Source organism: Terrapene carolina, unplaced genomic scaffold (genome assembly GCF_002925995.2).
Source record: "Terrapene carolina triunguis isolate 2854851 unplaced genomic scaffold, T_m_triunguis-2.0 Scaffold67, whole genome shotgun sequence".
Taxonomy (NCBI): Eukaryota; Metazoa; Chordata; order Testudines; family Emydidae; genus Terrapene; species Terrapene triunguis.
This window is the reverse complement of record NW_020664418.1, coordinates 4,774,731-4,797,353: the sequence shown is the minus strand read 5'-3', so window position 1 is coordinate 4,797,353 and position 22,623 is coordinate 4,774,731. Positions and strand designations below refer to the sequence as shown.

Here is a 22,623-nt window from a genome sequence, read left to right as displayed (position 1 = left end):
GGGAAGGCCGAAAATTCGACCTTGTCCTGAGTGCGCATGTGATAGGTGCTGTGCATGGTCTTGTTCACAGAGAAAGACTATGTTCATTGTTCACAAAAATGTATCTTTGTGAGGAATTCACTCCCTTTTTCCCATCCCACAGCTGCAGATTAGGCACCAAAAGAGAAGGACACAGGACGAGATGTTCTCCGAACTTATGGGCTGCTCCCGAGCCGAGGCGGCACAGCAGACCCAGTGGAGGGAGAACATGTCGCAATACCAGCGATCACACAGCGAACGGGAGGACAGGTGGCGGCAGGAAGACCAGCAGGCGACTCAAACGCTGCTTGGACTAATGAGGGAGCAAACGGACACGCTCCGGCGCCTTGTAGATGTTCTGCAGGACCGGAGGCAGGAGGACAGAGCCCCGCTGCAGTCTATCTCTAACCGCCCTCCCCCGCCACAAAGTCCCATTCCCCCCTCACCCAAAGTCCCAAGAAGGAGGGGCGGCAGGGGCCGTGAAAACAGTCACTCCACCCCTGCAGACTGCTCAAGTACAGACGGCTCTCATTCCCAAAGTTTTGATAAGTCCTTTCTTTCACTCCAAAAGCACCTCACCCAAGCCCCTGTCCCAGTGTCATCCCCTACCTGTGCAGTTGTTAATAAAAAATATGTTTCTTTTAATTACTGTTTCCGTCAGGTTCTTTTAGAGGAGAGTATGTTTGAAGGGGGGAAAGGGGGTTGGGAATTGGAGAGGACAGTCACCTTTACCAGGGTACAGACATGGGGGCAGGTTCAGCAGCAGGTCTCACACACATTGCAGTCACTAGGCACCCTGGTCAGTCTGGGAGGTGGTTTTCATGTTCTGTGTGGGTGGGGGGGGGGGCTATGTGAGTTTGTGGCGGGGGAGGGAGGTTATAGATCTTATGCAGCGGTCCTTAGCCTGGATGACAGAGCCACGCAGCAGGGGATCTGTAACCGTCCTCCCCCGCCACAAAGTCACATAGCCCCCACACACAGAGTCCCGAAAAGGAGGGGTGGCAGGCTCCGTTGAAACAACCAGTCCACCACTGTGGACCACTCTAGGAGCAGGAGCCTGTCATTCCTCGAGTTTAGAAGCATCCTTTCCATCACTACACCCGCTCCCCACCACAGTCTGCGTCCCAGTTTCAACCCTTTACCACAAAACCCTTAATAAAGAAAACGGTGTTAATGAACAAGGTTCCATTTATTTTATTTTTAAAGGTGTGTTGGAAGGGGGGAAACGGGGTGAAGGGGGTATGTAACTGGAGAGGATAGTCAACATTAACTGGGTAAAGAAATGGGGGCAGGTTCAGCTTCTCTTTAAACCAACTTAATAGTCACAGGTTACCCTGCTCACTGTGGAACCTAGCTTTCAAAGCCTCCCGGATGCACAGCGCGTCCCGCTGGGCTCTTCTAATCGCCCGGCTGTCTGGCTGGGCGTAATCAGCAGCCAGGCGATGTGCCTCAACCTCCCACCCCGCCATAAAAGTCTCCCCCTTGCTCTCACAGAGATTGTGGAGCACACAGCAAGCTGCAATAACAATGGGGATATTGGTTTTGCTGAGATCAGAGCGAGTCAGTAAGCTTCTCCATCTCCCCTTGAGACGTCCAAAAGCACACTCCACCACCATTCTGCACTTGCTCAGCCGGTAGTTGAAGAGTTCTTTTTCACTGTCCAGGGCGCCTGTATAGGGCTTCATGAGCCAGGGCATTAGTGGGTAGGCTGGGTCCCCAAGGATCACTATAGGCATCTCCACATCCCCAACAGTTATTTTGTGGTCCGGGAAGTAAATACCTTCCTGCAGCCGTCTAAACAGACCAGAGTTCCTGAAAACATGAGCGTCATGAACCTTGCCCGGCCATCCGACGTTGATGTTGGTAAAACGTCCCCTATGGTCCACCAGTGCTTGCAGCACCATTGAAAAGTAGCCCTTTCTGTTAATGTACTGGCTGGCCTGGTGCTCCGGTCCCAGGATAGGGATGTGAGTTCCGTCTATAGCCCCACCGCAGTTTGGGAATCCCATCGCGGAGAAGCCATCTATGATGACCTGCACGTTTCCCAGGGTCACTACCTTTGAGAGCAGTAGCTCAACGATTGCGTTGGCTACTTGCATCACAGCAACCCCCACAGTAGATTTGCCCACGCCAAAGTGGTTCGCAACTGTCCGGTAGCTGTCTGGCGTTGCAAGCTTCCAGAGGGCTATGGCCACTCGCTTCTGGACAGTCAGGGCTGCTCGCATCCAGGTGTCCTTGCGCTTCAGGGTAGGGGACAGCAACTCACAAAGTTCAAGGAAAGTTCTCTTACGCATGCGAAAGTTTCGCAGCCACTGTGATTCATCCCAGACCTGCAGCACTATGCGGTCTCACCAGTCCGTGCTTGTTTCCCGGGCCCAGAATCGCCGTTCCACAGCATCAACATGACCCATTGCCACCATGATATCCACGGTGCGGGGTCCCGTGCTTTGCGAGAGGTCTGTGCCACTCTCAGACTTAATGTCCTCACCGCTCTGCCGTAGCCTCCTCGCCCGATTTCTCAGCATGTGCCTCTGAAAAAGGTGGATGATAAGGTGCGAGGTGTTGACAACGGCCATAACTGCAGCGATGGTCGCAGTGGGCTCCATGCTCGCAGTGCTGTGGCGTCTGCGCTGTCACTCACCAGAAAAGTGCGCGAACTGATTGCCCGCTGGCGCTTTCAGGGAGGGAGGGCGGGAGTGACGGTTGAATGACGACAGTTACCCAAAACCACCCTCGACACATTTTTTTCCCCAGCAGGCATTGGGGGCTCGACCCAGAATTCCAATGGGCAGCGGGGACTGCGGGAACTGTGGGATAGCTGCCCGCAGTGCACCGCTTCCAATGTCGATGCTTGCCCCGTTAGTGTGGACTCACAAAGTGGAATTACTGTTCTTAGTATGGATACACACCTTCGACTTTGTAATATCGGTTCCACTAATTCGATTTAAGTAAAATCGAACTACTCTCATAGTGTAGACATACCCTTATTTTGGCATGTGACCTTTTTACCTGAGGGGAGGCAAATCATAAGAACATAACATATCTATAGGGTGTGTTGAATAGGGCGGTAAATCTCCTGGCTCATCAGAGCAGCCCAAGCAGGCTTGGTTAGGAGAGACTGATATTGACAAACCAGGTATAATTGATGTGCTGTGTTCAGAACTCTGAATGTTGGATAGAAATTATCAGCTGATTTACAAAGTGCCATTTGGTCCTTTTTACACTATTGCTGGAGCGATGTTTCGTCCCATTTGCTGCCCTCTCCCCAGGTCTGCACAGATGGATCTAGGAAGGACTAGTGATGTTGTGGAGCTAAGTGGAACTGAAGCCAGGAGGGAGCACATGGTGTGCTGCTGCCCAATGCAGCTGGGTGATAATTCTTGTTCCAAGGTCTCTTCAGTAACCTTCTAGGTGAGGAATTCTACCCTGAGAACATCACTGCTGCCATGATGAGAGCTTTAAGAATCAGAGTCAAAGAATTGACATGTTCCCAGGGCTGGTTCCATCACTTAGTGGTTAATGTGGGACAGATGAACTAAGGCCTGGAGTGCCACAAATGTCTGCCAGAGGCCATATGGAGGAAGCACAGGGGCCCTTCTGAAAGGGGTGAAGATGGGTAGTGAGTAAATCTTGGAATACAGCTCCAATGTCAACTGCTCCTTGGTTAGTCCTTGTCAGTTAACAGACAGAGCAGTGATGCCTGTTTTGGGTGCAGAATACACCATGAGGGGACCACTGGGACCTGCCATTGTATGGATGGGAAGGGAGGAGGCTATGGATAGGGGCATGTGGTGGACACCCAGGATGGGAAGGGAGGATACACTTGGGGGAAGGTGGTAGTCAGGGCCATCCTTACCCATACGCAAAGTACGCAGCTGCGTAGGGAACCAGGAAATTTGGGGCACCAAATTTCCAGCCCCTGCTCCGCCTCTTCCCTATGGCCCCGCCTGAGCCCCGCCTCTTCCCGCCCCTGCTCCGCCCCACCCCACCTCTTCCCACCCCACCCCTACTCCGCCCAAGCCCCGCCCCCACTCCCCTGAGGAGTGCAACAGAGCTGGGCCTGCACTCACCGGTGGCGGGAAGTGCAGTGAATTCCCCCCTGTTCCCCAAGCCAGCCCCCGCACCCCCTGCGGAGGCCTGGGGCCAGCCCCCTCCTCCCCCCAGAGGCCTGGGGCCCCACAGAGGATGCAGATGCGGGAAGGTGGCAGCCACCTGAGATGGGAAGGGAGGAGTATATGGATGGGGGCAGATGGGGGCCATCTGAGGGATGGTGTGAAATGAGAAGATCTTATGAAGTAGAGATGGGAAGAAGACTGCTTGACTCTGGGCTCTGCTAATGAGATACAGAGCCTGTTGCCTCTGGGTCACTCTCTTTACTGCAGTTGGCTGTCTGGTGGCCCCTGGGTGATATGGGTTTGATGCCCTCAGTCCAGGGCCTAGTGGATAGGTGCTACATCACAAGCCTGTTGTTATAGCTGATGCTAGCTGGCGTTCTGGTTGGCAGCCTCTGCAGAGAGGCCAGGGACAGCCTAGGTCATGGGACATGATCTCGCCTCTCAGCCCTAGAGGTCATCCCTCAAGGTCAGCATGGAGGCACACATGTGGTGTTGGGGAAGCTTGTCACTTTGTTGAGCCAAAAGATAGGATTCAGGTCCCTGGAGTTGTCAATCTAGCCCCCCTCACTGCCCCCTACCTCCAGCACTAGATGGACACAATGCTTAAAACAAGGAAAGAAAAATTGACCCAGCTGAGCTGCTGAAACCAAACAAGAACTGACTAGAAGTTTCACCTCCAAACTTCCCCATTCCACCTGTGATCAGAAGCCTGACTGCTGAAATAGCACAAGACAGCATTCTCATGGTCTTTCCAGCCCCAACAGAGGCAGGAGGTGATGTAAACCTAGTGTGACAGCAGCTTAAGATTTCCAAGAATCTCAGATAAGCAGGGGACAGTGTGGTCTAGTTGTTAAGGCAGGTGACTAAGACTCAAGAGATTTGGACTGTAGTCTTAACTCTGCCACTAACATAGTGACCTTTGGTGAGTCATTTCCCATCCCTTCTTCCCCATCTGTAACATGAGGTCAGTAATATTTACCCAGGCTCCTAAAGTGCTTTGAGATTTATGGATGGAGAGTGCTATAAAAGTTCAGTACATTATGGTGCGTGCCTGAACACCTGGGAACTATGGCGATTGTGTCCTATAAATATTGGGTGGGAAACTTTCTGCAGCTCATCCATGTCATTTGCAGTTCACCCATCCCCACCCAGGCTCTTGCTCAGTCTGGTCCCAGGTGGCAGGAACCTTTGGCCAGCATCCTTGGTCATTGGGGTGGGTAGAAGGAAGAAAAAGGGACCTGGCTAAGCATTCGTCTCTAAGTTGAGGTTGTGCAAGCTGTAACAGGTGCTCTCCTGTGGCCAGCAGGAGCTAGATAATTACCGTACAGCCATGAAGAAGATGGCGGACGATATCCTGTCTCTGCGCAGGCATGTTGCCAGCCTAGAGGCAGAGAACAGCACCCTGCGCTGCAACCTGAGCATGCACGAGGAAGTGGGCCGCACACTGCTGAACGACGTGGACGTGGATGTCATGACCAAGGTGGAGATAGTCGACAGGATAGGTAAGGTACGCACCTCCCACCCCACCTCTGCATTGCTCAGTGGGGAGCGAAGGAAGGAAGAGGCTGACATGAGAAAGAGTGGGGCATGTCTCTGACTGTGGCATTACAGGGAGTGGGAAAGTGAAAGGTTAATAGGCTTGGCTAGAGGCAGGCACAGTGCAAGTGCCCCCCAGTCCCTGTTATCCCCATCCCAGCCCTCTCCTCCTGGACTCTCCCTCTTGGCCGATGCTCCTCAGTCCTTACCATCCAGTTTAACTTGTATCTGAATTTGTGGACCTAACAATCTGATTGGGCACTTTTGGCCTTGGCGAATAGACCTGCCCCATAGCTGTGCCCCCTATTCCCTGGGAGTCCTGGGAGCTGTTTGTATCCCTCAGACATGCCCCCATGCCACTGACCGGGCTCTGTGGTCTCTTGCAGTGGCCCTCAAGCACAAACTGGCTGCTGGGACAGTGGAAATGAGCAGGATGAAGGACCGGGTGCAACAGCTGCAAAATGAGCTGATCCGGGTAACTGTGCCGATGGCTTTGGCCTGCTTGGTCATTATTCCATAGAGGGACTCGTGAGCGTATGCAGCTCCTGTCCTGAAGGCCTCAGGGTCTAATTCAAACAGATATGATGCCCAGGGCACAAGCAGAAGGATCTGGGCTGTCCCTAGTGAGGAGAGCTCTGAAGAAGACTGCATGCAAGAAGGCAGTTTGACAAAGGAGATGGGACATCAGAGGTTGCTCCCCAGCCCTAGCCTGCGGAGCGAGAGGCCAGTCTAAATGTGAAAGTCAGCTGTGCTGCACAGCCAACACCCTCTGCCTTTCTTCTGCTGTCCCATGCTGGGGGTCTTCCCCTCCAAAGGAGAAAGGAGACCACCACTCTTTAGAGCCACACGCTAGGAGCCGCACGTTCCTGGTTACAGGTGGAAATTAACACAGACAGAGAGGTCAACCTGGTGCCCAGGAGGCCCTCACAGGGGGCGAGCAGCTTGGAGCTGGGGAGCCATCTGGAGAAGCAAATATTCCCAGACCCCTGGACAGTCTCACTAAGCTCCTGGAGACTGGGGCTGTAGTTTGAGTTCTCCGCTGATTACCCTCCTCTCCTAACCCTGCAGCCACCCTGATTGACCAAGGGAGGAGAGTGGAGTAACAGGTGAACTCCAGTAGCTTTGGCAGCTCAGTTTGGGTCACACCCTGCCATAGTTCCGCAGCCCAATCAGCGACTGCTTGGGAGCCAGAGAGAACCACAGGTCTGCCTGTGTCCATCCACCTCAGTAAAGAATCCCCTGTGCATTCTGATTCACTCCCCGAGGGATCTGATGGTTTCCCTCCCCTCTCACCCACCAGAAGAACGACCGGGAGAAGGACCTGGTGATGCTGCAACGAGCCCATCAGCAACAGCAGACGGTGCTGAGGAAGTACCACAAGAAAATCACCAAGATGAAAGCCCTGGAGGATACTGTACGGCAGCAGGAGAGGGTGAGCAGAGCACAGGTGCATGGGACGGTGCAGGGGAGAGTACCCAGCTGGGCGTCCCACAGGGCTTTGCTCCTCTTCCATGCTGGGGCAACATGCCCTGTGCTCATAGTGCACTCCCTACAGGGAAACCTTGCAACAAGCCACAGCAAAGCAAACCATCAGGGACCTGCCCTGGTGTTGTGTTTGTCAGCATCAACCAGGCCCACAGGATCTGGGCCCCATAGTCTCACTAGCAGGGTGGGATCTTCCTGCCTCCATCTGCTCCCCCTTTGTCACCCTGTCATGAATATAGGGGGAAGGGTAGCAACCTTTATGTATGCAGTAGCATAAAATCCCTCCTTGGCAGCTGTACTGGATTGCCTTACCTGTAAAGGGTTAAGCAGTTCAAATAACCTAGTTGGCACCTGACCAGAAGGACCAATGAGGAAAGAAGATACTTTCAAATCTGGGGGGGAAGGATTTGTTTGTTGTTCTCCAGCAGGTACACTATCTACGTAACAGCTGAAATGCCTAAAGACCGACCTAACTCCTGGCATAGACAGCACTATGTCGACAGGAGAATTTTTCCCACCCACATAAATACCATCTCTCGGGAAAGTGGCTTAACTACGCTGACGGGAGATGCTCTGTGCCTCTGCAGCATTTTAAATGTGGACCGGCCCATGTGCAGTGTAGACACACCCTTAAAGGACATGAGGTCCATTGTCTGTGGCCCATACACAGTCCCCTCCAGCTGGGGAACAGTGGAGCAAGCTGAACAGGAGGGAAGGCCAGCAACAGCATAGCAGAGCTAGGCCTTGTCCAGACTAAGGTTGTGATGTTAGCATGTGTGACTCACACATTTTAAAAGTCTAGTGTTGCTAAGGCCACACTGCCTTTAATGTGCCAACCTAGGCTCCCCTCTGGGCTTCACCTCAGCCTGTTTAGCATGAGTTAAAGGCAACGTACCTTCTGCAGACTAGATGTTTAGACCCTGTTAGTGACCATGTGGTAACGACATGCCCCAAATCTAGTCTAGCCAAGGCCCCAACTCTCTGCGGCACCCTGTTGCTGCAAGGGTTATGTGGGCCTTCGGGGGCTGTGATGGGAGCTCCCCTCTCCACTGAATTTCTGCCTTCCAAAGGTGATTGAGAAGATGGAGCGCATGCTGGAGGAGAAGGTGCCAGAGGCTGCTAGGACCTGTGAGCAACTGTTGGGTAAATGCCCCCCTCTCTCTCTGTGAGAGCCAGGGGGCTGGGCTGGGCCCTGTTTTATTGGGAGCCAGGTAGTTCCTGAGTGATGCAGGAGGGGAGGGAGTGGCCCAAGTTGCAGCTCAACTGGCCACATGGGAGGCAGGCGGGAGAAGCTCATAGGGACCCAGCAGAGAGGCTCATCATTCAGGGCCATACCCTGCTCCCTCCCTTACTCATGTTGGGCAGCACCAACCAACGGGGCTACTTGTGGAGTAAGTTGCTACTCCACATGACGTCTGGCCCTATGGAAGGGAAAAGCAGAGCCCCCAGTCAGGGAAGCCTAAAGCCCCCAGCTCCTTGCTGTACCCAGGGTCAGGACCAGCTCTAGGCACCAGCAAAGCAAGCACGTGCTTGGGGCGGCACATTTCCAGGGGCAGCATTCCCGCCGACATCTTCAAAAATTCCAACATCAAGCCCCAGCTCTCCTCGGGCAACAAAGTGCCCACCAACTGCCTGGATGTGGCAGGCAGCGGCCCTCCGGGCTACTGTTACAAAGTCTGCCTGGCCCTGGAGTCCGCCAAGAGCGACTTCCTGTTCCTACAGCCCGAGTCCCCCGAGGAACAACGAGAAAGCCACCAAGAACTTACCAGGGCCGGTAACCCTGCAGTACAGCTGGTGGGGCTCAGGGAGATGCACTGGGAGAGAGTGCCATGAAATACCCCTTCAGGGGTTAGCCCGGCTTTCCCCCTTCTTCTCTCCCTCCCACGCCCCCTTGGAAACGAATCTGAGCCGGGAGAAATCCTTTCATTCAGGCACAACTTTTTAAAGATAATGACCCGACCCTTTGATCAAGTGGCAGAGTCGGAATTAGCACTTGTCAGACAGCAGGCAATTCTCCAGTGCGCTCCTTACCCATTTCAGTTAATGATTTGGGGAACTTCAGGCTCATTTTAAATGAGTGAAAGTAGCAGAAAGCGCTCAGAAGCAACAGCCCAGCTCCTAGTAAGACTGAAATACGGAGCGTGCCCAGGAAAGCCAAGGGCTGTCTCCTATCACGGCTGCACAACCCCGTAGCCTTCCTTCAAGAGACCCAGGCGTGACACCGGGGCAGCAAAGCAAGCGGTGATTTAAGCCTCTTGAAATGTCACTCTCTATTCTGTATTTCCCCTCCGCACATATTACAGGCAGCATGAATTACTCAGGCGCTTTAGTGGCCCATGGGGCTTTTCAGCTCCTTCGTCTCAATACGAAATTCAGGCAGATACACCCGGCTCAAGCAGATTCAGATGCAGTTGTTGCCCAATGCTGCATCAGTACCGCACCCAGTCAAAAAAACCCAACACAACAACAACAACAAAAAACATTGCAAAGTGCAAACGTGTAAAAGCCACACAAAAAAGGGGGGGGGGGGGCAAATTTTTTTTTGCTTGGGGCAGCAAAAAACCTAGAGCCGGCCCTGCCCAGGGTGCTCCCTTTCACAGACAGGTTCTGATTCCACTATAGTAGGCTGGCAGGGGCAAAGGAGAGGTGAAATGACCTGGCCTCTCCCTGGAAGGGGGTGAGTAGTGAAAGTGCTGGAGGGTATGGAACTGAGCAGAGGTCTGAGCGGCTTCTCTGCTCTTCTCCCCCAGCTGATAGCTTCTCCAAGGAGTTCTACTCCACCCTGCTAGCTGAGAACATGAGACTGCGGGAGGAGCTGGGCAGAGCCCACTACCGCTCTTCCCCCATCATCCTGCAGCAGCAAGCCTTGCCGGTGAGATGGGTCGGCTTGGGGCCACGGCATGGGGAGGGTCTCCTGTTAGCCAGTGGGAGTGATTCACTTCATGTGCAGGACACTGTGGCTGGCAGTTTGGTTGCTTTATCAGTGTGACAGGTTCCCCCCAGGGTGCCATTTGAAACTGGGGTACCACTGAGCCCCCTGACCCACCAGTCTGGGCTCCCTCTCACACTGTACTGCTGTGAGAAGCTGCAAAACCCTCCAACCTACACATTCACCAGCATTCACACAGGCTGGGAGTCGGACCAGTGTTCCCTCTAATTTTGCCCACGCATGTGTGGAATTAATTTTGTTATATGCACCAATATGGAGGTGATGTGTGACACATCACCTCCATATTGGTGCACATAACAAAATTCATGTGGCAGGGGTCGAGAGGTTCGGAGTGTGGGAGGGGGCTCAGGGCTGGGGCAGAGGGTTGGGGTCCGTGGGGCTCCGGCTGGGGGTGCGGGCTCTGGGGTGGGGCTGGGGATGAAGGGCTCGGGGATGGGGCAGAGGATTGGGGCACGGGGGGGTGAAGGTTCTGGCTGGGGGCGCGGGCTCTGGGGTGGGGCTGGGGATGAGGGGTTTTGGGTTCAGACTTCCTGGGGCTACAGCAGGGAGAGAGGTACAGCAGCAGCAGCACCTAGGCTGGGGGGGAGGGTCGCCTCTGCCCACCATGGCAGCTCCAGGGCTGGACCTGCCTCTCCCCCAGCGACGGCAGGTCCAGGCTGGGGCTGGGTTGGGGCCAGGGAAGGGGGACCTCTTCCCCTGCTTTGGCAGATCCGGGGCTGGGCTGGGTTGGGGCCAGGGGAGGGACCGCACAGCTTAGAGGGAATTTAGGTAGGGACACACCCAGCTGCAGTTACACGCAGGCTCTCTAACCACCAGCTTCCCAGCCTGGGACCCCAGAGCTGAACCATCCTGCACTGGTCAAATCTGGCCAGTATATGGGTTTTACACCTGGTCCTCCTCTCCCTCAATGTGAGGAGAACAATGCACACTTGTGGTAACCAAGCAGAGATTTTCCCCAAGCACTCCAGTCAAAACTCATGGGTTTAGATTAAAACAAAACAAATGTATTACCTATAAAAGCTAGATTTTAAGTGATTATAAGGGGTAGCAAACAGATCAAGACAGATCACCTAGTAAATAAACAAAAATGCAAAATAAGCTTAATATACTAAATAGATTGGCTATGAATAGCAGATTCTCACCTTAATTGATGGTACAGGCAGGCTACAGATTCTTAAGGCACAAGCTGCATTAACTTTACAACTTGGGTTTCTCAGGTCTTCATACACATGCTAGAAATCCCTTTAGCCTGGGTCCAGCACTTCCCCCAGTTCAGTCTTTGTTCCTTAGGTGTTTCCAGGAGTTTTCTTGTGTGGGGAGTGAAGAATCCTGACCCGATGATGTCACTCCCTGCCTTATATAGCTTTTGCATATAGCGGGAACCCTTTGTTCCAAAGCTTGATTCCCAGACCAATCTGTGGGAAAATACTGACATCCCAAGATGGAGTCCAGCCTCATGTGGCCTGGTCACATGTCCTTGTAGAGTCATAGCAGCCATCACTTTCAGGCTGTCTGTAGAGTTCTCAGGAAGACTCACCAGGTGGGAGATAAGCTTCTCCTGAGGCCTATTGTTCTCCCTAATGGCTCATTGCCCTGAGTAGGCCCTTCCCAACCAGCTATCTAGCCTGAACACATCTTTTCTAGTGGGCGTTATCCAGGTGTAACTACATTTGAAATACAGATACATAGTCAATATTCATAACTTTAGATACAAAAATGATACATGCATACAAATAGGATAATCATATTCAGCAAATCATAACTTTTCCAATGACATCTCACATGACTTATCTTGAACAAACTGCATCATAATTATGTTATAATCATATCATAATAATATCACTATGAAGAATATGGGGGTGCAGTGTCACAATCAGGTTGTAAATGCTTTGGGACAGGGACTGTTTCTGCTGGCAGGTTTGTGCAGTGCCTGGCACAATGGGGCCTTGACCGCTGATTGGAGCCTCTAGCCACTACTGCAATGCAATATTATATTGTATTTGAAAAGCTGCCTTCACCACAGCCTCCACAGATCCAAGGCCTGCTCAGCACTGGCTTTTCTGCCCCCACTCCGACCCCACATCAGCACTCCCATTATATGGATTCCATGGAATGGTGGGGGAAAAGGGGTCACTGGCAGCCTGTGTCATGATGGGAAGGGGATGGAGGGCTAGAGTCTCTAAATCTCACTTGCCAGCTGCATTATCTGTTTGCAGGACATATTCTCCACCAACTCAGAGAAGCTGTCTTTGCTGGCCAAGGTGGAGAAGGCGCAAGGACGCATTCGTGTCCTGGAAAGCCAGGTAATTGTCATGCCCTTTCTCACAGGTCATCCCCCTAGTACACACATCCCATTCCCAATCTCCACCCGTTGCGTGGTCCTGTGGCATGAATGAGAATGAACTCTGACAACCCTGAGCACTGACTCACCCCTTGGTGTGCCCCCAGAAACTGGTGTTTCCTTCGAGGTATCTATATACATGATCACAGGTGGATTAGGGGCTAGATGCAGACAAAGCATTGTCTCATCTCTGTTCCTTTCCCAGCGAAGGGTAGGACTTGTTATGATTTATTGGCTGGTGAAGATCTGACTCTTGCGATTGGCCTGGAAGGCAATCAGTTGCTGGTCAGTTGTAACTCTTGTGGATGGGAGTTCCACAGTCAAGCACTGGCCGCTGAAAAGATCAATCTCATCCTAGTTTTCTCCTTGAGTCTCATCATTGCTCAGGAGCACAACATGGAGGGAGAGGCATCCGTTTCTGAGATAGCCTAGGCCCAGCCCATGGAGAGCTCAGAAGAGCAGCGTCAAGGCCTTAAAGCAGATATACCCAAAAGCTCCCTTTCCCCCCAGCCTCCCTGGCATTGAGCATTTTCACAGGCTTTCCCACAAATAAATCCCTGAGGGAGGCTGCAGCCATGGGTCTAGCAAGTCCCCAAATCAGCACTAACGAGGAGAAATGGGCCTCACAGGAACCCCCTGGGTGTGGCCTCAAAGACCCAGTTGCCCAGGTGCCATGTTTTCATATTCTCCAAGCTACCCCTAATTCCAGCAGCACTTTGCTGTATATGGCAGTGTATAGGTTATGGGAAGCCGCCAGCTGGGGATATGTGGCTTGGATGGGGAGCCCACAGATCAGCAGTCTGAAATGCACTAGTCAGTTTCCCATGTGTCAGTGAGCAGAGTGGCGGTGCCGTGCACCACTACTGCCTTCAAGAGCAAACCCAGGGTGAGAGGGCAGGCAGGGCAGCACTACCATAGTGCGCTGAGTATCTGTTCTCTCCCTCGCAGCTGGAGGAGTCTGCGAGGAAATGGGGGCGGGAGAAGCAGGACCTCAGCACCCGGCTCCTGGAGCAAGAGCACGGCTTTGGGCGCTCATCCAGCACCATCCTGCATGATTTCTCACTGGTCAGTGACATGCCTGCCGTGCCGGCCAACCCACAAGCTGGGCTCACCCAGCTACAGTCCGATTCCTCCCATACTCAGCTGCTCACCCTCCTGCCATGGCCACTGTCCATCTGGCTGGTGTAAGAGCCACGTTACTGGTCTCTAAAAATGTCCATCTAGTTTTCCTTAGCCAAAGATTGATGGCCAGGACAGGGGACAATGTAAGGGCTCAGCACTCCGTCTAGGGCACAGAAGTTGCTCAAGGAACCTCCCCTCCCCACAAGCATATCCAGGCTGAAAGTCTCTTTGATTTGTGCTAGTATAATGTCGACAGACTCCAGTCGTCGGCGCACGGGATCAAACCAGGGATCTCTGGAGCTTAGTGCATGAGCCTCTACTGCATGAGCTAAAAGCCAGCTGCCTCTTAGTGAAGGCTGTAGGGCAGACTCATTTTATATCTCCCTCTAAGTGGTCTCGATGCCACTAGATGGGACAGAACACCACACCCAGGAGGTGTGTGGGTTACACTAGCTCAGTATCACGCCCCCTCCATACACTCCCAGAAGGGGAGGGGAGGAAGAGGAGAACCAGGCAGAGCAAGCTAAGGTGGAAGAAGAGCAGGAAAGAGAGTGGATCCTCACAGCCAGCCAGTCCACTGCTGTGGGAAGGACTGTTGGGTTAACTCCACCCATCTGCACCACAGAGGCAGATCATTGGTCTAAATTTTGGTGCCTGAACAGCTGGTCACAACAAATTTCTGAGTCACCCATGTCCCTGCAGTGTGCAGGGTTGGGACAGGGCTACCCTCCGTTATCTGACACTCCCATGTGCTCTCTGGACTGCAGCAGTCTCTTTTAGCCTCCACACACACATGCTCTTAGGTTCCATCACTCCTGGTTGGCCAGGGCCCACTTCACCTAAGCCCTTTGACCTCTCCCCATATCACAGGGGGGCTGTTGTCAGACTTGTGACTTCCCAATCTTGTAGGGTGGCTGCATTTGTTGATTGGGGTAAGACTGAGTATAATCTGCCCCTGCCCGTTCAGCTGGGTGGACAGTCATCCACCACAGCCTGCTCTGGACCACAGACGTGGGGTTTTCAGCATAGCAGGTGGGCGAGCATATTACTGAATGGCATACAGGGTCCAGCCCAGAATCTCCTTTTTAAAGCTTTGGGAGGAGGGAGCAGGTAGCGTCAGGGCTAGCCCACAGAGCACACACTGGGAACCACGAGATTGGGGCACTGGACAAAAAGGACTCTGCCATTACAGAGGAATGTAAGGGCTGAAAGGAAGTGGGAGACAGGTGGATTAAGATTCCAGGAATATCCCCTGATGTTCATGCTCTTCTCCCACACAGAAAACTTCACCAGACCCCACAACACATATCAAGAGGCACCAAACGCTTGATCCTCTGCCCTAGCACCTTCTGCAAGATGGACTTATTGGCAGTGCTGGGGAAAGACTGTGAATGTTCTATCTGGTCTCCCCCCCGCCCCCTGAAACAGAGCTCTCCTAGGGGGTCTACTGGAGATCTTTATTAAATGCTTGATGCTCAACCCCCAAGTGCTGTTACTGCAGACTGGATGGCCAGGGAAATACCTATGCCAGTCAGAGCTCAGGGATATGCTTGGCCAAGTGATAGGATCCAGTCTGTGAAGCCCAGATCAAAGCTTGGAGTAGCGCTAACTCTGGGTTCTATCACAGGGCATTGGGGTTTGGGGACTTTGAATCTGGTCCGGGACCCTGCCCCAATAGGTCACCCCCCCCACCACCCAACCCTATCTCCTCCCCATCTTAATGACCATCTGTACGTATCTCTCCCCGAGGGCTCAAGGCAGTTTAGCTTAGGGTGACCAGATGTCCCGATTTTATAGGGTCAGTCCCGATTTTGGGGTCTTTTTCTTATATAGGCTCCTGTTACCCCCCACCCCCATCCCGATTTTTCACACATGCTGTCTGGTCACCCTAGTTTAGCTTGACTTTCAACATGTTTTCAGCAGCTGATTTTTGCTGGTCCCTTGTATGATCACTTCTGCAGTGTTCCAAGCACAGTTAGATGACAGCTGGTGTTGAGCTTATTGTATCTTCCCTTCCCCGCCTTCTCCCCCCAGGCAGTAGTGTCTTGGAACATTGCATTGCTGGGGTGGGGGGGAGAAGGGTGTGACATGGACTGAATTCATGCCCAGCAGAGGTGGCCTCCGTCTCTTTGGAAGGGTGGGTGAAGAACTCCATCCTTGGCTGTGATGATGGAACGCTGCCCGCTGTATAGCACATCAGCTATGCCCGAAGGACCAATTTGGATCAGTTTCACCCTCCAAGCGTGTGATGTTCGTGGAGGTTGACATTCCCTTTACCTGTGGTCCAATTCCTTTTATGTGTGGGACATTCCACATGGAGCTAGGCACAGTTTAGTTGGGGTGGTGATGCCAAACCGAAACTGGGACTGTGAGAAAGCACCCGCCTGCACATCCCTTGAAGATGGCTCCCACAGTCAGTCCGCAGACCAGGAGGAAATCTGAACATGTAACCAAGCCAAGGGCACTCTGCAGTAGAGCGAGTGGCAGCCTTAGAGGTGGGGGAATGGGCCACTGCACACACGGTGCATTGACTCTTTGTTGGCCTATGCAGCCTATGCCCCCTAGGGAGTCCTGAGTAGAGAAGCAAAACATCATGGGCCAAATTCATCCCTGGGGTAACCCCATTGACTTCAGCAGAGTTTCACCAGGGATGATTCTGACTCCTGGAATGGCCCACCAGGCTAGACTTAGCCCCGCAAGATGAGGTGCCCAGCTAGTACGAGTGATGAGAGCAGCAGCAGCACATGGCCATGAGGGCCCTTTGCCCTGGCTGCTATTCCTCATGTCCGCAAGGACTCGTGTGAAGCCACTGGGCTCCAGATCCTTGCAGCCAAGGTCACTTGTGCAGTGACAGAAGCTATTCATTCTTGTCACTAGCGCCGTTCCGCTGGCAACAGGTGTTAGCCCCCAGTCGGTGAGTGCTACGCATCCCGATCTGCAGAGGGAATGGGGCTGGGCCAGCTCTTAGTTTGCACTGTAGAGACTTGGGCTGTTGGCTGTTAGGTCCCTGGTTCAGTCCCCAGTATTGGCCGAGAGGGCAGCCCCCATACCTAACTGGCCTTGGGGTGTGGCAGGTTTAGTAGACAGGTGACAGCCGGGGCTGCACCCATACCAGCTCTGAGCACAGCATGCAGGTTAGCAGGTGCTGCCTGAGCCGTGCTCGCCACTGGGGCTGACTTGCTGAGTGTACCTGATACGGAAAAGGCCCCTCGGGTGCTGCCCCCAGTACGAGGGGTGTTGATTTGCAGAGCCAATGGAACGGCAGCACTTCAATGGGAAGTGGCCATGTCCCATGGCAGCAAAGGGGTGCCGTCTGCCTTGTTGCTTTAAGGGGTGGCAATTTCAATGAGAACATGACCCTCCAAGGACATCTGGTCTGGTTTGCCCCTTCTTCAGTAGCCCTTCCCTTTGCCACCCCTGTGATGTGAGCCCAGCCTGTTGGGGGGTGGAGAATATCAGCTGTAGCCTGGAGGGAGGAAAGGGGGTGGGGGACTTTAAAACTAAACAAATGAACAGGGCCCCCAGTGGTCTGCCAGGTGCAGGGGGCAGAGCAGGAGCACATAGCCAAGGCAGAGCATGGCACGGGGGTTAGCCACATCACCAGCCAGAAAGGCAGCTTTGGAACACATATCCTGGAACCTCCAGCTCTGACTGGTCAAGGCCTGCTGCCTGGGGACATGATGAGGAGCAGGATGCTGGCGTGGCCAGGTGCCTCTTTGGCATGTGAAATCAGGGCATCTCACATGTGAATTTGGCATGCCAACAGGTACTTCCTATGGGGACTGGGAGCCCTCAACATTCCAGCATCTCAACCACACATCCCAGGTCCTTCTCTAACTATTCTCCAACTGCACAGACATCCCGCGGATCTCTCCTGAGTGCAATTCCAGTGCCTTCCAATAACTGCACCTTCCCCACCCTCCTCCTGTAATACAATGGACGGAAGAGAAATGGACTTTCTGGTTCCCATCTTTTCTTAAAACATGTATTGTTTGCCCTTGAGTGGTTCTTGGTACATCATCACCCAGCCGAACTTCACCAGATATTGTTGTGTTCACATGCTAAGTTCTTAAATATCTTCCTTGAGTCCATTACAGGAGTTGTCACTGGAAAAAAAAATCACCAGCAATGACAATGTGATCCCAATAAATGGAAAGCAGAAAGCAGTGGTTGACAATTTTTAACACAATGGTACCAATCTAGTGGTATTTTCACTGACAGGTCCAGTGGTTCTTGCCAGCATCACAGTGCTTCTGTCACACCTTGGTACAAATTTGTACTACAATGTATTGTCACTGGTGGGTCTTTGGAGCAGGCATTATAGTGATCATGGCTTCCATAAAGCTAACCACAATGATAGCACCTGCCCTTGAAGACATAAACAACCTCTCAACCCCCTAGGAGTGCAAATATAATGTAAGAGGCACTTGCAATGCTGGTGCAAGCAGGTACAATTCCATTGAAGTTAGGGGGAACTCCGGAAGTGTAACTGAGATCAAAATTTGGCTCCTATTCCCATCTCCAAAATGCAGTCACCTCTGAAGTAGATGTCAGCTGCTCCTTAACAACACACAGCAATACCACACACAGTAGCTTCAGGCTTGAGTTTAGGCCTGTCAGTGAGGCACACCACCTTCCAATTGTAACTGTAAGAGGAAATGTAAGGTAGCAGAATCTAATGGCCATGACTGGGAATTTGGAAGGTGCTTAGAGTCAAATTATTAACATTCTATTACTGCTGGCCTCATGTTACAGTTGGCTCGATTGCTGTGAGAATGATGGGGAAATCAGCAATTTTGTGGTAAGGTACCATTTTTGTGGGTGTCATTTCTCACAGAGTTGGCATGTCTTGCATTTCTCAGAGTTTTGGATTCAGAAATCCCAAAGAAAGATAAAGCAAAGCTCATCCAAAATTACCATATTTTGCCTGGTCTCTGCTTGACTCGGAGTCTGGGTGGTGTCCATCAGAAACCAGAAAACAGCCTGCGTTTGGATGTCACTAACAGGAGACTTGCAAATCCCAGTGAGCATGCGCTCAGTTCTTATCCCACCTCCGCGTGTGACTGTGGGAAAGTGATGCCTCTCTGTGCCTCAGTTCCCAATCTGTAGAATGGGGCTAACATGACTGACCTACCTAACAGGAGGGGATAGGGTGACCAGATGTCCCATTTTTAAAGGGACTTTTTCTTATATAGGCACCTATTACCCCCCACTCCCTGTCCTGTTTTTTCACAGTTGCTATCTGATCACCTTAGGAGGGGATGTGAGGCTAAATTCATGCATGGTTGTAAAGTGCTTTGAACTTCCCAGGTTATGTCTGCACTGGATCTGGAGGTGTAATTTTCAGGTTGGATAGCCATATCATGCTGATTCTGATCAAACTGGCATGCAGAAAATAGCATCACAGCCTTGGCAACATAGTGCAATACAATAGCTGCCCCAAGTACAAGCCCATCTGAAATCCTAGGTATGTATACAGGGGGCTTGTTGAAGTCATTGCCCAGGAAGCCATGGCTACACTGCTGTTTTTAGCATGCTATCTGGATCAAACTAGCCTGGTGTGATGAAGTTGGGGATTTTTGTAGTGTTTTACATGAATTGTGTGTGCGTGCCTCAGTTTCCCTGTGTGCTGCAAGCGAGAGACAGGCATGCTGAAGGCTCAGAGAGGTGGAGAAGCCTACGGCTTATCCCCCGAGAGAGAGCAGACCCCCGAGAAGGGCTGTTGCAATGAAGGGGGTTCCTCCCAGGGACCGTATGGAGCCAGGAGAGAGCATAAGTCCTGTGAGTCCCTGACAACTTGGTAGCAGAGGATTGTTGGTGGATGCACCCTGTAGATGGTTGCCTGCCAGTGATAAAACAAGGGAATTGAAGGAACCAGCAAGGAAAGGGCCTAGAACCAGCTCCCTAAAAGCTGGTTTGCATGTCTGTTCAGGGAGCAAGGGCTGAGCATTGGGAGGCTCACCCAGGAGGTGTAGATTGCCTGGCTGGTAGAGAATGACCAGTCTGAGGAGCAAGTTCCAGATCCCAGCAGGGTTCTGGGATGCCCGAAGAGCCTGGGAGTAGCAGGGGGGCAGTTGGGGTAGTGGCAGGGGGTCCACCATACCCCGTTCCCCAACCAGGAGGAGGGCTTCCCAACCACAGTGGATATGAAGAGATGAAATCTGGACCTGCGAGCTAAGGAGCTGGAGCCGGAGGAGCAGAGGCTAAGTGACAGCTTGGAGCAGTGAAAACATGAACTGGAGTTGGAGGAGAGGCAGGCCAAGAGCACCTCCTATGGGGTAAGTGGGGAAAGACCACAAGATGCCAATTTGGCAGGAAGCCTAGATTCCAAAGTGTGCCCCGGTATAATGGGGGAGGTATATTGATGCCAACCTCACTGCCTGTGAGAAGGCTTGTGATTTGAACTAGGTTGACAGGCACAGCTGTCTCACACCCCCTGCTTGGTCCCAAGGCCATACGGGTGTTCAGCCAAATGGATGGTGCAGAGACTGGGGACTATAAAGGTTCAAACAGGCTTTGCCACTTAAGTTTGAATGAACCCCAAAGGCAGACAGGAAAATATTCCAGGGTGTACGAGAAACCCTGGGCATCACGTACAAGGAGGTCACCTGGTAATGCAGGCTGAGAGAGAGAGCTGGGAAGCAGTCACCCAGACAGCTCCTGGGGCAGAGCTGGCCAGGGGAGGGGGAAGGCACACGGGCTTCCACTCCAAGCCCAGCAGATATGTCTGCTTGTGACTCCTGGGCTCAGGCCCCTCTGATCCCCAGGGGGAGCCGCAGGTGGGGATCAGTGGGAAGACATTCACGGGATGAAGAGATTCGGGGACCAGGACTCTCATGGGTGTGGCGCAACCTCACCAGCTGCTGAGGGGCCATGTAACTTGGGGGAAGGCTCCCAGACAGCAGCCATTCACCTCCTGGGATCCTTCAGCACATCAGCCTTGACGTACTCTTGGGAAGTGACTGTGTCTCTTTAAGACAGGATCCGGACCCTGCACCCGTAACAGCCAAAGAGCTGACCTCAGAGATCTGAAGATGGAGAGGGCAGGAGCCAGTGAGCATGTGAATGGCCCATAAATGGCCTGGTGGCAGGGAGGGGGGTACTTTTCTCCCTGGCTAGTAGCACAAGGGAAGAACTGCAAAGCTCCCATTACCTGCCTGTCTGTAGCCAGCCCCCTGCACAGGGGAGAGGTGACACTGGCTCTGATGCAGCAACCAAAGCAGGGGGCTCGCTCCCTACCCTCACTGGGACACGGGTGCTGGGGGTGGTTGGACCCCCAGTTAAAGTCCTGTAGCGAGGATACATCTTAATGGGGGCCCCAAAGAGATTGGGGTGCATGATCAGCTACCTGCAGAAATACTGATGGGGGATGGACTGAAAAACTGGCCAGATGGCACCCTGGTCCTTGCCTGTGGCTGAGGTCAGGGAGGGCCACTTGTCCTGGCACCAGAAATCCACCCAGCAGGGGTGTGTGGAACCTCCAATGGGGGGAAGTGAGTTGCCAGGGACAGGGCTTAACAGGACTGAGACCAAGGCCTTGTCCCGAGGTGGTAAAACTAAGGCACAATAATGAGGGCTGGGCCCTAAACCCAGCAGCTGAATTCTAGAACTAACTGCAGCAGAATCCCTCCTTGAAAAAGTGGGGGCCTTGTGGCCTTGCAAGATCCTAGGGAAGGATCCAGGTGAGAAAAGTGACCCAATACTAAAAAAGGGCTCCCTGAGGGAAAAGTGAATGTGGGAGATCAGAGGATGTCTGGTGGTCCCACAGAAATACCAATGGTGGGATGTCCCTTCTTCTAAACATCAGCGCACCCGGCAAGAGCTGCTGCAGAACGTTTACTGCCCCAGAAATTCACAGGGGTCCACCCTTTTGAGTTGGTGTATGGAAGGAGAAGGAGGGGACCCCTGGACTTGATGAGAAACAAATGGGGAATCAGTTGTGGATTCTGAACTATCGTTCTGGGGAAAGCTCACTGAGCTCATGGGTTTGGTCAGGAAGAACCTAGCCGGGGCCCAGGAACGGCAAAAGGGCTGGTACAACAATGTGCCTGATCGGGGACCAGAAGAGGGGTCTCAGCTCAGTGCAAATGGTGCCTGGGAAGAGCCCTGTGAAACCAACAACGAGCTGAGTCATGTGCTGCATCTGCCCAATTGGGCAATTGTACCATGTCGACATAAAGAAGCTGTACTTTGACAGGGAGACTGTTGGTACAGCCGTGTGCGTGGATAGGGAAAGGAGAAGGGGAAAGTGAATCTCTCTTCTAAGCCAGGAGCCAACCTCCTCCTGGAATAACTTCCCCTCTCTGACCAGCTAACCTCTGCCCACCTGCAGAGCCGGGCACCACCTGGCCTGGGCTCACTAATTTAGCTGTCCATGGGGGGACGGGAGATGTTCCCCATTCACAGTCACCGGGAAAACAGCCCAGAATTTGGAAAGAGATGTCAGTGACATGCTGGCATTAGGGGTGATCCAGTCATCCTCCAGCCCCTGGGACTCACCTGTGGTGCTGGTCCCCAAGTAAGATGGGTCGATCAGACCCAGTGTGCACTATTGGAAGCTCAATACCATCACCATGTTCAATGCCTGCCCCATGCCTAGGACTAAAAAAATCCTAGACAAGGTGTGTGTGTGGAGGGGGCTTTACCTCACTACTGCGAATCTCACCAGGGGCTACTGGCAGGTGCCTTTGGACCCAGTTGCCAGGTTGAAATCTGCTCCCATCAGCCCTATAGGGCTCTGAGGTCCTGGTCCTACCTTTTGGCCTCAAGGGGGTGCCTGCCACCTCCCAGTGCCCAGAGAATCAGTTACTGAGGGGGGTGGAGGACTGTGCCCTAGCATACATTCATGATATCTGTGTCTTCAGCCCAACCTGGGAGAATCAAGTGTCCCAGTGAAGAGGAGCCTGGGACGCCTCCAGGATGGATGGTAGAGGCCGGAAAAGGTAAGATGAGGATGGCAGATGTGTCATACCTGGGCCACAAGGTGGGAAGCAGCTGCCTGAAGCCAGAACCAGTCAAGGTAACCAGAGATTGGCCATTCCTCAAATCGAGAAACA

At 52.8% G+C, this 22,623-nt stretch overlaps 1 protein-coding gene across 1 annotated transcript in view; it reads left to right on the top strand.

Annotated features, from left to right (window-relative positions):
- CCDC33 (coiled-coil domain containing 33) overlaps window positions 1-14,910 on the top strand; it is a 230,733-nt gene extending 215,823 nt beyond the window's left edge. Inside the window, exons 15-22 of the mRNA XM_026648566.1 lie at window positions 5,440-5,635; window positions 6,056-6,144; window positions 6,970-7,101; window positions 8,225-8,282; window positions 9,905-10,026; window positions 12,321-12,407; window positions 13,394-13,510; window positions 14,848-14,910. Of these exons, the coding sequence (XP_026504351.1) occupies window positions 5,440-5,635; window positions 6,056-6,144; window positions 6,970-7,101; window positions 8,225-8,282; window positions 9,905-10,026; window positions 12,321-12,407; window positions 13,394-13,510; window positions 14,848-14,910 (864 nt within the window). The remainder of the gene's footprint in view (window positions 1-5,439; window positions 5,636-6,055; window positions 6,145-6,969; window positions 7,102-8,224; window positions 8,283-9,904; window positions 10,027-12,320; window positions 12,408-13,393; window positions 13,511-14,847) is intronic.
- The last annotated feature ends 7,713 nt before the right edge of the window (window positions 14,911-22,623 follow it).